Raw genomic sequence first — 15,529 nt, 5'->3', positions numbered from 1 at the left:
ACGATTTATGTAAAACTCGGAAGTGCTGTGAGGAAGAGAGGAGGAACTCAGTTTTTTGGTCAACTGAGACTGTCCAGAAATGGATGTTTCTTTGTAAGATATCTTTTGATTTACCTTTCTAGCAAGCTGATTTTTTTTTCCCCTAAAGTAAATTCTTGATGAAATGGCTTATCTTTTTCAAGGTTGAATGTCTAGCTGAAATCTTAAAATTTGTTTTTTTTTTGACTATTTTAATTTAAATCTTAGTGTATTTGAGTGGCACCACTCAACTGCTTTATGACAGAAATAGACTGCTTACAAAAATCTGTGATTTGAAAAAATAGTAATATTAATTCAGTGTCTATGGTTCATGCCCATGAAGAGTAGAGGTCTCAACTGTCAAAACAGTGTGGTTTATTTGGAATTGACTACTTTTTTTTGCCTAATTGGGGGAGATATGGAAGGCTCTTTTGTTCATGCAGTAATAATTATTGACTACTTACTACATATTGGACCATGAGCTAATGGTCACTGGGGATAAAGATAGACATAGTTTTGCCTTTATAGTGCATTGAAGAAGACAGGTGAGAAATTACTGCATAACATATAACGTGTTCAGTGATAGGAAGTTCAGGGTGCTGTGGATCTATATAACTTATATACTGGGGGGAGTTGGGCTTTTTAGAGAAATCTACAAACCAGTAGCATGGCTGTAGGCAAAGTTGTATTTGAATACAAAAGAAGTTCGAAAGACCTAGTATAGAACTGGAAGCTGAGAAAAGTGAGAGATGAAATTGGAAAAGCCTACTCATGTGGGATTTAGTATTAAGGAACTTGGAATTTATCCTGAGGGTATCTGGAAGCTATTTATCTATAGAAGTAGAAAATATAAATTAGAGGAAATTCTGCCATATTATGGAATGTTTTTGTTGCAGAAGGAAATGGTGTATCATTGGAAGCTTAAATAAAAATTTTGAATGACATGGTATAATGTAAAAAATCAAGATTGGGTGATATACCTCAGGGTTCTTGTGAGAATTAAGACTTTGCATTAAAAAAGTACCAAAAGAATATCTCCTTCCATAGGTTCTTTATCATTTACTATATTTAAATTGCTAAGTTCCTTTACTTTCCGCAAATACAGATAAAACATACTTAAACATACGTAACTATCCATTAAAGATTTCTGCATAATATAAATAATTTAAAGCACCGCATTACCTAATTATTTAACATTTAGTGAACTATTGGAGAGTAGTTAAGTATTGTGTATTAATTAATTGTTCTAACTGCAAAAAGTGTGTACTATTACATAAATGACCAAAGAAATTATATGTTAAAGATAATATCTAATTGGACCTAAGTTGGTAGTGCCTCAGGCACCTGGCAGAAACCAAGGGTGGAGAAGATGTTACCAATAATTTGAAAAAGAGCACTAGATGTGATACTAGAGGGAGAATCGAGGTAGGACAGCAACTCACTGTACATTGTCTCTTGCTCGGATTTTGTGCTCTTTTTTTGTTGTCAAAGTATATGGATATAGAATAAGTAGCACTTTTTGGATAGTGAATTTTGAGTAAAATGTTTAGCAAAATGTTCTACATATTCAAATAGTGAAGTTAAATAATGATATCTGGGTTTTGCTTATATGTAGAAGTTGTTTCTATAAGAATGTGCAAGAAACTGGCAACTGTGGTTGACTGGGGGATGATGTGGAAGAGAGACTCTTGTCAGTCTATCCTTTCGTAGACTTTTTGCTTTGTATGTTAATTTTGAAATAATTATAGATTCACCAAAAAAATAGCAAAAATAGTAGAGAATTCCCATGTACCTTTTACCCACCTTCTCACATCTTATATAACTACAGTCCTTTGTGGACTTCAGAATTTTGTACTCTCTGCTTATTTTATCTAGTTAAAATTTCGTAAAAAGAACCTTAAAGACCATTAATAGTAGATACAATTATTTTGATATTGTTGAATGACAAGTAACTTGACCTTTGTACATACTCTTCAGTTCAGTAAACTTTTAAAATTTCCATTAACATTTTTTGATTAGGTATTTCAAGTTAAATATTTGGTTAAAAAAACTTTAGACCTTTGGATTGTAGAGTGAAAGATGGTTAGCTTTAAATAAAGTTGTTGATATGTTGTTTTTTTTTAAATTTTGGGGAAACTTTAAATTACATAAGAAACTTAAATTTAGTTGGAGTGGGAAACAGGAATACTTGTTCTTAATAGTCCTATCTAAGTTTTGGTATAATGATGCTTTACAATAATATTATTTTCTGTGGCCTTTGGTCAGCTTTACATAGCCTTGTTTCATATTTTGTAATAACTAAGTCTTTTTTATGGAATTTTAAGATGGAACTATATTAAATTGAATCCTTATTTTAAAGTTAATTGACTTAATCACAGTAGTAAATAGTACAACATTAAATTTTGGGATCTTATTTTTAGAAGTCATTATTTCAAAACATTAATGTTCAAGTTTAAAAATCCTTTTGAATTTTCTCTTTTAAAGGTGCATCTGAACTGTTTACTTTTTGTTCATCGATTAGCAGAAGAATCTCGGACAAATGCTTGTGAGAATAAGTGTGGGATCATTAAAAAGGATCATGTACTGGCTGCGGCAAAGGTAAAATCTGGATTTTTTTTTCTTGAGCACAGATTACCTTAAAAACACCTGGTTCGTCACCTCTGCTTGACCTAGATTCCTTATTCAGTTTTGTTGACTGAATTGATGCTTGGGTTTTCATGGATTTTAATTACAGAGTTAGATTTTCTTTATATGTGTATTATGGATTTCTGATGGAAAGATTCGTAGCCATTGCTGTATTGCCATTTAAGGGAAGATGAATGTTTGACTGCTAATCTGTATGATTTGTTGTGGCCTCTATATAGTTGAGAAGGTTTATCACCTTGAAATTTATCAGAACTTACTTATTGATCATTTTAAGCTTACCTAATTATTTTTCTAAATTTGTTTTGAGATTTGAGTGACTTATGAATCAAATTACTTATATAAGCAGAGAAGATTGCTTCTTACTGGTATTTCTGTATAATGTAAGAATATGATGCCTAGTGCAGAGTTTTTTCCGTATGTGTTCCCAATGTTATTTCTACTTGATGTTAATAGATACCCTACCACAAAAGGCTTCTGGGGTCAGATAAGTTTATATAACCTAACATCCTATACCTCCTTGAATAGTCACAATGCTAATATATAGAGAGCTTGTTTTTGTAAGAATGTACAAGAAGTTGTCATATGGTTGACTGGAGGATGATGTGGGAGAGAGACTTATTTTTGACAGTCTAGCTCTTTGTAAACTTTGTTTGTTTATTAGACTTACAGGAGCTGTAAAAATAGTGTAGTTTTCCTGTACACTTAATCCAACTTCCCACAATGCTAACATCTTTGTGTAACTATAGCTGTGTGAAGTTACGAAAAGTTATGAGAAACTTAGCAGTTAAGAAATTTGTTGAACTCTGTTTAACTTAGCATTTTGTAAATTTGGGTGTTTAATATACTCAGAATTTTGCAAATTCATTTGAGTGCATAGTATTGTCTTTTGCAGTACCCATACTAACATCTTGTAGAACAGAGAAGTATTGGCCAAGGATATGGACCTATTTGGTGTCCTCTGTGGAAGCCTCAAAACTGGCATGCCCTGGCAATTTTGGGGGGAGCTTTAAATTTTCTCTTACACTTAAAAACATTCCAAAAAGTCTATAGACTATTAAAGTCAATATAAGTATTTTCTGTAGATGCTCTAAGTCTTAAGAGCTTGAAAAGTTACAGTATCTTAAATTTAGGATTGGTTTGTTGTTATTAATAAATTATAAGTGTACTTACCTGAAAGTAGGTAAGTTCTTAAACAAAAATTTTGGATATGCTCTGGTCTCTAATGTTCCCTATCTTTTACAACTTAAGATCTCATTTTATTTCTCTTATGGGCTGCATGTCTTGAAAATTACCTACCTAACAAGCTTTTCAGCATGAGATGACTAGTCTTGGTCTCTGATATAATTCCAGCCTAAATGTAAGAAATTTGGTGTTGCAGTGGATTTTTATTGCTTTGTAGTTGTTAAATGCCTGGTATATAGTAGGATTTTCAAGTTTTCGAACATTCTTTAACTCCTTGGATTACTAAATTGTCTATAAACTTCAAGTTGGGAACCATTAATCTGGATGCTCTGGCACAATTAAAGAAATTAGCATCTAGAAATGACCATTATAAAACCAGATTTTGAGAATCTAGGCATGTTTCACATTCTTTAAGTGAATTAGACTATTTTAGAGAAGAGTAAGACCATTTATAAGGCAAAAGATTCCTAATCACATTCCAAGTTGAGTTTTATAAATTCCCAGCCTTGAATATTATACACATAGGACTTTTTAACTTTTTGTTGAGGACTTGTGTTTTATTTGCCATAGGTATAATATGAATCTTCATTTTTTTCCCCTTCACAGGTAATTCTAAAGAAGAGCAGAGGTTAGAAGTCAAAGAATACATTTTTGAAAATTATATGATGTGTTGTTTTAGTGGTAACAGATCATGAAAGCACTTTTTATACAGCAGCTAACGTTGTATATTAAAATATTGGCTAGTTGAGGGTGTGTGTATTTGTATATTTTTTACTGGTATTGAAATATCTCAAGTAAACACATAGAACTATAAAACCTTTGTTTCTGAGGAATTTTTTCATTTTAAGTGGCCTCTAGTTCATTTTACTTCTCTTTTGTTGGTATTGCAAATATTTTACATATCAAAAATGAAATCTTAATATATGAAGTAGCTTGAGGAGACGTATTTCTTAGAATTAAATTTGCAAGTATTTAGATTAACCACAGTTAACTGTGGAATCAATTGAATCCCTGAAGAAAGAATGCAGTCAAATCTAGGTACCTTGTAAATATTTTAACTCTTTAATGCCTTTGCATGAGCAACGCCATCTACTTTTATGTTAGGCCAATAGTATAATGATATAATTTCTCAACTGTAAACATCAGCAAGGTGTTTTCAGAATGTTTCCCTCCAAAGCCAAAAAAAAAAAAATATTACAAAGCAAATTGACTTTATTTTCTTTAAGTCACACAGATTTAATAGATGGGTGTTTGTTTTCCCCCAAGGAATTTTTTAGAAGTTTATTGCATATCATCTAATAGTTGTGTTTTTAACTTTTTATTTTGAAATAATTATAGATTGTAGCTTAAAGTTGCAAAGATAGTAGACAGAGGTCCTCATGTACTCTATATCCAATTTTCTCCGAATGGCTACCTCTTAAATAATTATTAGTACAATATCAAACCAGGAGTTTGACTTGATACTGTGTGTATATAATTCTGTACCATTTTAGCACATTTGTAGATTTGCGTAACTGCCACTATAATCAACATACAGAATTATTTCATCACCATAGAGTTCTCCATCATGCTGTTTTTATAAATTATACCCAGCTCCCCATGACCACCATGCACACAACCCTCCCCTTCCTACCCCCACCATTCCTAAGCGCTGGTAACCATCAGTCTGTTCTCCATCTGTATAATTTTGCCATTGTGATGGAATTATACAGGTTATGACTTTTGGGAATTTGCATTTTTCACTTAGTATGACTTTCTTGATCCTCCAAGTTGTTGCATGTAGCAATTCGTTCCTTTCTATTACTGAATCATATTCCATGGTATTTATGTACCACAGTTTGTACAGGTATTTACTCACTGAGGGACATTTTAATTATTTCCAGTTTTTGGCTATCAGAAATAAAGCTGTTAAGAACAACTATGTACCAGTTTTTATACAGTTTTCATTTCTCTGAGATAAATACCCAGGAATGTGATTGCTGTGGCGAATGGTAAGTATATATTTAGTTTTTAAAAAAGAAATGGCCAAACTATTTTCCAGAGTGGCTGTACCATTTTGTACTTCCATCAGCAGTTCATGAGAGAACAGTTTTTTTTTTTTTTTTTTTTCTTATTCTCATGAACATTTGGTATTATTTTTTATTTTAGCTGTTCTGGTAGGGGTATTTCCTCATAGTTTTTAATTTACATTTCCCTAATGGCTAATGGTGTTGCACATATTTTCATATGTTTATCATCCACTTTTTCTCTTTGTTAAAATGTTTCTTCGTTTCTTTTGCCTATTTACTATTTTTCTACTGTTGAATTTTGAGTTCTTTATTCTAGGTGTGGGTCCTTGGTCATATATGTGCTTTGCAAATATTTTCTTCTATTCTGTAGGTTGCCTTTTAGCTTGCCTATGAAACCATGAGGGCCTTTTATCCTTTAACAGGATCTTTTGAAGATCATTTGCTTTTAATTTTGATGAAGTCCAATTTATTTTTTATTTATTGTCATCCTTAATGGTGTCATGTTTAAGAACTCTTCAGCAAGTCCTACATCCTGAAGATTTTCTCCTATATTATTTTTTGCAAATTTTATAATTTTACATTTAAATCTCTCATTATTCAGTTGTTCTAGCACCAATTTTTGAAAAGACTCTTTTTTCTCCGTTGAATTTCTTTTGTAACAAATCCACTGGTCATACTTTTGAGAAGTATTCCTAGCTTCTCTATTCCACTGATTTGTTTTAGTCTCTCCACCAATAACACATAGTCTTTGTACCTTGGCTGTACAATCAGTCTTGAAATCATGGACAGTGATACCTCTCACTTGCTTATCATTATTGTTCTGACTCTTCTAGTTCTTTTGTCTTTTTGTATACATTTTAGAATAATCTTGTTTCTATCTACCCTGCTGGAATTTTGATAGAAGTTGCATTAAACCTGTATATCAGTTTGAGGAAGAATTGGCATCTTTATACTATATTGAGTCTTTCAATCCATGAATAAAATAATGAAAAAGGAAGCTCACTATGTTGATACTTTAGGGTGGGTCTGCTATTGACAAATTTTCTTTGTTTCCTTCCTCTGAGAATGTTTTGATTTTCCCCTTCATTCATGAAGCGTATTTTCCCTGGATATTGACTTCTGGGTTGTAACTTTTAGCACTTGAAAAATGTTGTATCATTTCCTTCTGGCTTCCATGATTTTTGATGAAAAATCTGTTGTAATTCAAGATGTTTTTCTTATACAGATAATGCATTGTTTCTCTGGCTACTTTCAAGATTTTTCTTTTGTCTTCAGTATTTAGAAGTTTGACTGTGATGTGTCGTGGCATGTATTCCTTTGAGTATATCCTATTTGGAGATCACTCTATGAATCTTTGTGTTTGTTTTTTGCCAATTTTGGGGAATTTTCGCTGTTGCCCTTTTGAATACCTTTTAACCCGTCATCTTTTTCCTCTCCTCCTGAGTCTCTTGTGACACAAATATGAGATTTTGTTTTTTTTAATCCACAAATTCTTGGAGCCTGTTTTTTGTTTCTTGTTTTTGTTTTTGTTTTTTTTTTTTTTTGGTCTATTTTCTGTTGTTCAGATTGGATAATTGTATGTTCTCCTTTCTAATTCACTGAATATTTCCTCTCTCTTACACATTCTGCCATTGATTGATTTTTTTCAGTTATTGTAATTTTTATTTCTCAAAACTTCATTTGTTTATATCTTTTATATCATTGCTGAGACTTTATTTTTTAATTTGTTTCAAGTGTGTTTATTATTCAAACATTTTAATGATACCTGCTTTGACATCTTTGATAATACAAACATTTGTGCCATCTTGGTGTTGACATTTGTTTATCATCATTCAGTTTGAGGTCTTCTTGATTCTTGGTTTTATGAGTGATTTTTGACTGAAACCTGGACACACTGGACATTTTGGTTATTATGTTACAGGACTGCATTTTGTTTAAATCTTGTGCTATCATGGTGTTCTTACGCCATTCTGGTGGACGAAATGTGGCACTGTCTTGTTAACTGCTGTTGAGGGTAGAAGTCCAGGTTCTCCACTGAGCCTCTGGCAGACAACCAGTGAAGAGGATGGAAGGGGTTTTCTCTCTTTGTAACTGCTGGGTAGAGGTGGGGGTTCAGGCTTCCCACTAGGTCTCTACTGATAGCATCCTGGTTGGGCCACCTTTCATAACTGCTACCTACCTATATTCCACTGATGTGGGAAAGTGGCCATGTTACCCTTGAGCAGTGGTGAAAAGTCCCTACTCCACTAGTTTCTGATTCCATCCAGTGGGGAGGGGAAGGAGCTCCTTGTTTTAATCACATCATGAGGATGGAATACCAGACAACTTATGTGGTCTTCATGAAACCAGGAGGGCGTGCGCTTATCACTGCTGAGTGGTGAACGTGCTGCCTCTCTAGTAAGTCTCTGCTACTTCCCTAACAAGAAGAGGTTAGGGTTCCTTGTTACTGCTGGTGTGGATGAGATTCTGGGCTCAGGAGGAAATTCCTGGCTTCCCATTTGGCCTGCTCTGATCCCACCCTGATAGGAGGGGTTTGGAGTGCATCATTATGGTCTGGCAAGAGTAGAAGTCTAAGGTGTCTACTTGACCATTGCTGATGTGGGTGGGGAGTAGGTGCAGTAGTTTTTATATGTGGTGTTTGACTGGAATAGAGTGGTTAGTGTCTAAAAATTTTCTGTCTTGTTAGGATGCCCCTTATCCTTCGGTTAGAGTACCTTTTTTGTTTTTCCCATTTTGTCTGTGCCCATTGGTACTTCAGAGTTGCTAGCTTTTCTAGTATCCAGAAAATCCAGGGAACTCATTACTTTTGGTCCTAAGTTCCTAGCTAGTCCTTAGTTTTGACTTTTCGGTGTCCTGTATTTCGTGTGTGTGTGTGTGTGTGTGTGTGTGTGTAAAATACATTTACTCCATTTTCTTGAATGTGGGAGTCCCAATAGTTATTTAAGAAAAACACTTCAATGGAGTCACCAACAGCTAAGTGAAATATTTTATTCTTAATAAATATGAAATGAATAAAATTCATCTTAAAAACAGTCGAATAAAATTCATCTTAAAAACAGTCATATAAAATCTGGTTAACTACAGTGCCAGTTGGAATTTGTCAGGAGTTTTATAGTTTACTTTTGGCCCTGGTGAATGCCAGAATACTCAGAAGTACTGCTTTTGTGATTAGTAGGTAAATTTGAGAATCCTAATTGATGATTCACAAATTATTTAAATTTATTTTGGATATAATCCCACCTAGAATTTTCACATTAGAATGGATAATTCTTAATCTCATTAATATTTAAATCAGTGCTAGATAAATCAGAAGTTTGTCCTCCTTGACTTGTAATCTGTGTTCTAGTTTTGTTAAGTTTTTTGAAGTATTCTTAGAAGTGCCCAATATAAGAGTTGGCTCTTGGTTTTATTTCATGATGGTATTAGTTAATGATGGTTGAATAAAATCAAATTTTCTTTTTTTTTTTAAGAATTATGAAATTATAATTGTTTAGCACAATTTGGAAATTAAATGAGAATTCTAGGATGTCCTATTATAAAGAAATTGGGATTCCTGAAATGTACTTAATGAAATAATTTCCCTGTAAGATTAACTGAAACTTTATTCTTTTGAAATTGGGTTCTCCAACTGTTAAGCAGCTTTGGCTTCCTCCTTCTGATATTCCTTATTTTGGAAAATGCCTCAACCCTTTACATCATTACTTTCTGGTGTGCATTGGCAGATGTGGAAACCTCCCACTAGCTTGAAGTAGGAATTTATCTTATGCATTTTTGTATTTCTCTAGCATCCAGTACATAGCTGACTAGCATTTCTCTTCCTTAGTTTCCAGCACATGGCTTGGAACACATAAGCTCTTTGAATGAATGTATCACATTTTATAAATTAGTGGGAAATTGCATTTGTCTTCCCATCTATTTTTTTGGGAAACATATCTCTTTCTGGTACAATTATAATTCTTTGAATGCCTTTCACTTCACATGTTTAAATTCTTTAAGACCCAACTTAACTACCCCCTTAGTAAGCCTTCTCAAATCCATTGAATTCCTATAGCACTCTTTTAAGGCATGCATCATTTTCATTATACTAGTAACATTGTGTACATAGGACTTAAGTTAAGATAAGGGGACCCTTAACTCTGGTTATTTTATTCATGTGTGTAAATCTGAACTCAGCCTTTCCCTCAAATTCTTTGTTTCCCATAGCGTTGCATGTCATTGCCATTCTTGCAGTTATTTAAACAAAAAACCTGGGCTTTGTCTTTGACTCCTTCAAATCCATCTACCTCCTTCCCTTATTCAATCAAATAGGTCACCAAGATCTGACTTTGAATCTTAAGTCTGTCCCTACCTTTTGCCATCCCCACTGCTTCATTTCAGACTCTTTTTCAGTATCTAATACAGGAAATATGTACCTGACACCTGAATTATTACAGTATCCTGTGTGGTATCCTTGACTCATTTCCTACACTACCTTCATACAGCCTCTAGTCCATCTCCACAGTACTGGAATTGTCTTCCAATAAAATGTAAACCCAATCATGTCATGTTGCTATTGAAAGTCAGTAGCTTATCATCTTAGGTGAAAATGAAATTTCTAAAAAAGAAATGAAACTTCTGAGTCTGATATAACACTATTTGTGATCTGGTACAGACTTACTCAAAGTTATGTGTACATAGGCAAGAATTATTACCTGGCAAGCTTTCTTCGGACGTGACTGGGTTAACGAGTAGAAAACCAGGTATTATGCAAGGGAACTCCAAAATTGAGAACGTGGAGAACTTTATCACGAACTATACACACCCATCCCAGTGGCCTATCTCTTGTGATTTATGTAATTTTGTTAGAGAAGAATCTCCCCCTTACCACCCTCCCCCAGGATAAATTTTCTGAGAATGAACTGTCCCGTATTTAGATCTTCAGTTAATCATTTTGTTGACGCCCTGTCTGACTCTCATCCTGCATTGCACATGGCAGTCTGGACTCAGGAGAGGCCCCAGGATCTGCCTGGGCAGGTCAGCTGCATCTGCTTCAGCATCTTCTTGTGCTGCCAGTAGCTTCTCTGCCTCAGCACTTACTGTGTCCTCTTTGCATCCAGAAAGGTCTTAAGCTCTAAACTGTTTTGACATCTATACCTTAGCTCTTCTGTTTTGTTTGTACCTTATTATACTTCATTATTTTAATGGAGTCTAAGGAGGGAAAGAATATGTGTGTGTAATCTTATCTTAGATAGAAAGCCTCATGGATTCTTAGTTTAACATAAAAGTTAGTAATTCTTTTAAAGCATTAATATGCCAAAATTTCAACAAGTCTTAACTTGCAGTGTAAATATACATTTTTGATATAAAGTTATTTAATATAGAGATAAATTATAGATAAATATTACAATTTCTCATGAGAATGTAAATTTGAAAAAATAGCATGCAACTAGAATTAATGCTGAAGAGCTCTTTGTATGTATGTAATAAAATCTTATATATTTCATTTGACTTTATTCTAGGACAATTAGAACTAATATATGCAGAGTTAGTATCTTATTTTTTTGATTGAAGTATAGCTGACTTACAATATCATTAGTTTCAAGTGTACACATACTGATTAAAAATTTTTATAGATTATACTCTATACATTTTATAGACTATACTCTGTATTCCTTGTGCTGTATGTATAACCTCGTAGTTTATTTTACACATAGTTTGCACTTAATCTGCTGCTGCTGTCTTGCCCCTCCCTCCTCTCTTCCCACCAGTAATGAATGACTAGTTTGTTCTCTACATCTAGGAGTCTGTTTCTGTTTTGTTTTATTTATTTGTTTTTATTTTTTAGATTCCATATATAAGTGATAACATATGGTATTTATCTTTCTCTGTCTGACTTATTTCACTAAGCATAATACCCTCCAGGTCCATTCATGTTGCTGCAAATGGCAAACTTACATTCTTTTTGTGGCTGAGTACTATTCCTTTGTGTGTGTGAGTAGTAGTATTCCATATATATATATGTATATGTTACATATATCTATGTCACACATCTTTATCCATTTATCTGTTGGTGGACACTTAGATTGCTTAAACCCTAACCTAATCAAATGTGTTCTAAAATTTCAGATTTTTTCCCCTTGCATATATATATATATAAAATCTATCTTGCTTATCTATTATTCTCTTTGATGTATTAATTATATTTAAGGTAGTTGTCAGTTAACACCAACATTTGGATTATCTCTTTTGTTACTTGCTTTTTCTTTTGTTTTTTGTTCATGAGAACCAAACTGCTGGGAGATAGATATTGTTTCAAGGGTATATCTTGGTGAAGTTGAGAGGTTTTGGCTTATATAGTCAAATTTTATTTTAAAAACGAAGCATAGAAACATGTTTTAAAAGGACAGTGGCCTGTATCTGTGAAGTCTCAGCTTGAATGTGTTTTGCTGGACTCACAGGTGGTCATCTCTGATGGGGTGGGATAACCAAGACTGTAAACTGGTGGCCCAGCACTGTACTTGGTCTGCAGAGTTTTGTTTGACCCAAATAGTTTTTTAAACATTATATTAGTTGTTTACATTTTAATACTTAAATTTCACATACAAATTTAATGGCTTCTTTTGAGAAATTGGACAATGTGGCAATAATACAGCCACAGTCAGTTGGACCTAAGTAGCTCCTCCTTTCACATAAAGACATTGGTTCACTTCACTTAGTCCTGCTTTACTTATTTATTTTAACTGCTGCATCTCTCTGGGTGAATTCACAACCCATTTTAAAACTCAAAAGTTGGCATTTCTCTTGACATTACTGGCCAGTTGTAGTGGCATGTCCTAGGTATGACTCAATTATGTTCTCTTTTTCTGCATGGTATTTTCCAAAATTTTCTCTAGTTTCTGGTAGCACTTAGCTTTGATTCCAAAGCTTGCTCAATTATGAGTTAAATAGTAGCAGCCAGGTCCTTAAAGACCCTGGTCTCAGGCAGTAGAAGTAGGGCAAAGTATTTGAACCCATTCGAGCAAATCTTCCCATCAGCCTCACCTCTCCCATCCAAAAGGAACTCTTTTTTTTTTTTTTTTTTAATATTTCCTGTATCTATGTAAATTGGATTAAGACACATTCCAATTTGCAACTTCCCAAGGGAGTTTCTTAGACTTCCTTCATATAGTGCACAGATAGGATTTGCTTTTCTGGATATTTAGCACCAAAAAGGAACTTAAATTGTACTACCTCAATAAAGTCTTTTTCCTTTATGATGCTGTACCAGGAACCATTAGAGTGCACAGTTAGTTTTCTTACACTCAATCCATCGCATCCTGAGTCCAAGAGTTTGACAGATGTGGTGAAATGTACTCTAGACTTAGTTCTAGGATGCCTCCTAGGCATCTGGTACTAAACCTGAGATCTAGAATTCTGCATGGTAGCTCTGCAGAGCATACTGTCATGCCTGCATCAGTTAAGCACTCAATTACATACTTGTTGAGTGGATGAATAATAGAAACCTTCACTTAACACCTTAAATCCTATTCTCTTTTGGTCTCATTCTTGCTGTGTCACATTTAAAGAGATAGGAACTTGTCTTCAAAAGTTTTGAATAGCATAGAGGTAACTCTAGGCTTTCTTAAAGGCACAGTATACAGTTTTCTATAGTGTTTTACCCAGAAAGCTTCTAAAGATTTTCTTCAGATTTCACTTTCCCTATGAATTCTGAAAATTTCTGCTTCTTTCATTCTCTTCATAGGACTGTTACCACACTTTTTTGATCAGTGTTTAATAGCTGTTTTCCTTCCACCCCTGCACCAAACTTTCAGGCATCCCAATTCTTGTGAACACATGGCCCTTTATGTCTGGTGCTGTCCCAACCCCCTCTCCATTCTAAATGTAATTTTCCTATCAAGGTTGCTTTTCTCATGAGAATCAGCTTTCTTGTAAATGGATGAGTAAAATTATCCACTTTATTACATGTCAAGAAAACTTGAATGAAAGAAATTCAGTGTTTTTCTTATTTTGTTCCCCTCCAAATCTCTTTCACCCACCTAACCAAGATTGAGAGGCATGAAGAATTACTGAAATAGTGTGGGATATATAAAGTAAATTTAGTACCCCAGCAAATTGTGACTGAGTAAAAGCAGCTCAGAAGACACCCTGTTTGCATGATGGTTGAGGTATTTAGTCTTAGTAGAAGCCTGTAAGATAGATATTATTTATAATTATTAAATCACAAATCAAGAAACTAGGATTCAGAGAAGAAGTAACTTGATGCTCATAATCATGCTCTAAATTGCCTGTGATGGACAATTTTTCAAGTAGACAAGAATGCTGAAGAAAAAGATCCTGGTGAGTCTTGAGATCTAAGTGATGTGAAATGACTAGAATTTCTTAATTTTCATATAGAACCACAGACTACTGCGATGCTTTATAATGAACTCAAATCACTTGGACTAATCTATACTTTAAATATTGTAAACTTAGGGGTCAGAGATAATTAAAATGGAATTGTGACCTACTTACACATTTTTCAGAGATATACATGAATTGGAATTAAACCACAAACAGGATAGCACAGTATAAAGAAAAATGTTATCTGTGTGTAAAAATATGTGTTTATGATAAAAAGAGGCTATTCAACGCTACTGTTTAGGGATTTCAATAACTAGTTAAGCAAGAAAAACATAACTGTTTTTGTTCTCCCTAGCTCTGATCTACAAAACATTAAATGAAAATGAACATTTTTATGTTTTGTGGCTGTATGTGTTTCTTTTCCTTGTATTTTGTGGGTGATGAAATACTTTCATTGTGAAGTCCAGATTTCTGATTAAGCAATTTGTCTTTACTCGGCTTTTAAATCAAATTTTTATCTCTGAGCTTTGAGGGGTAAGGCTGCCAAGATTTAAATGGGGAGGAAAAAACACTCATTTCGATCCTTACTGACATTAAATTTTAAGGCTTTGCAGTTGTAAAGCACAAATACTAAAAATAATTCAAATTTGAATATGAAGTTGCTATTTAAAAAAAATTTTCTATTCAGAAGAAAAACAATGCAATCTTGATATATGTATAGTACAGTTACATTTGATTTGTATTGTAAGTTTAAGTTAGAGCCTTAAAGATAATTTTTTCTTTTACAAAATTTTAATCTATGGTTATTTCTAGAAATTACCTTCTTTTTGTATTATAAAGCCCATAATATAAAAAGAATACATATCCTTCATCAGTTTCCCTGTGTAAACAGTTTTGTTAATGAAATAATGGCAATTTTCAAGACTATACACAATTTTTAATTATTTCAGAAAACTAATTGAAGTTATAGTTGTAACATTAAAATTTCTATTTTTAAAATTGTCTTATTGTATTTAAATATACTGTGCTTATACTTAGCTACAAATCCCAGTATAGAGCACTTGGGGGATGGGAAGGGGATGTATTGGTGACACAATTAGAGTGGTACATTGATTAAACACTCTCAATCCTGTAATTTTGTGCATAAAGCACCTTGTGCTGTGAAAATAACTGTTCCTAGATTTTCATTGTAACTGGACTGTTCAGGTTGCCTAGAAGGAAATACCTGCATGGTATCTTTTGAGATCTAATAACATCATTATGAGTGTCACCTTGTGAATAGTTTCTGAATTTGTAAATGTATACTGTACACTCAAATAATTATGTTGGGCATGTTCTTTTATTTAGTACTTGCC

General features: G+C 33.5%; 1 protein-coding gene across 3 annotated transcripts in view; it reads left to right on the top strand.

Moving 5' to 3' along the window:
- CENPW (centromere protein W) overlaps window positions 1-15,529 on the top strand; it is a 194,149-nt gene that overhangs the window by 2,804 nt on the left and 175,816 nt on the right. The window contains exons 2-3 of one of the 3 annotated variants that reach the window (XM_010965520.3): window positions 2,503-2,616; window positions 4,453-4,594. In XM_010965520.3, coding sequence (XP_010963822.1) covers window positions 2,503-2,616; window positions 4,453-4,479 — 141 coding nt within the window. In that variant the 3' untranslated portion in view covers window positions 4,480-4,594. Of the gene's footprint in view, window positions 1-2,502; window positions 2,621-4,452; window positions 4,595-15,529 lie in introns of those variants that run through there. The other 2 variants (XM_074368402.1, XM_045524661.2) reach the window with 2 other exon arrangements.

The sequence above is a fragment of the Camelus bactrianus genome, chromosome 8 (genome assembly GCF_048773025.1).
Source record: "Camelus bactrianus isolate YW-2024 breed Bactrian camel chromosome 8, ASM4877302v1, whole genome shotgun sequence".
NCBI classification, from domain to species: Eukaryota; Metazoa; Chordata; class Mammalia; order Artiodactyla; family Camelidae; genus Camelus; species Camelus bactrianus.
The sequence above is the reverse complement of the archived record's forward strand: the minus strand, read 5'-3'. Positions and strand labels throughout refer to the sequence as shown.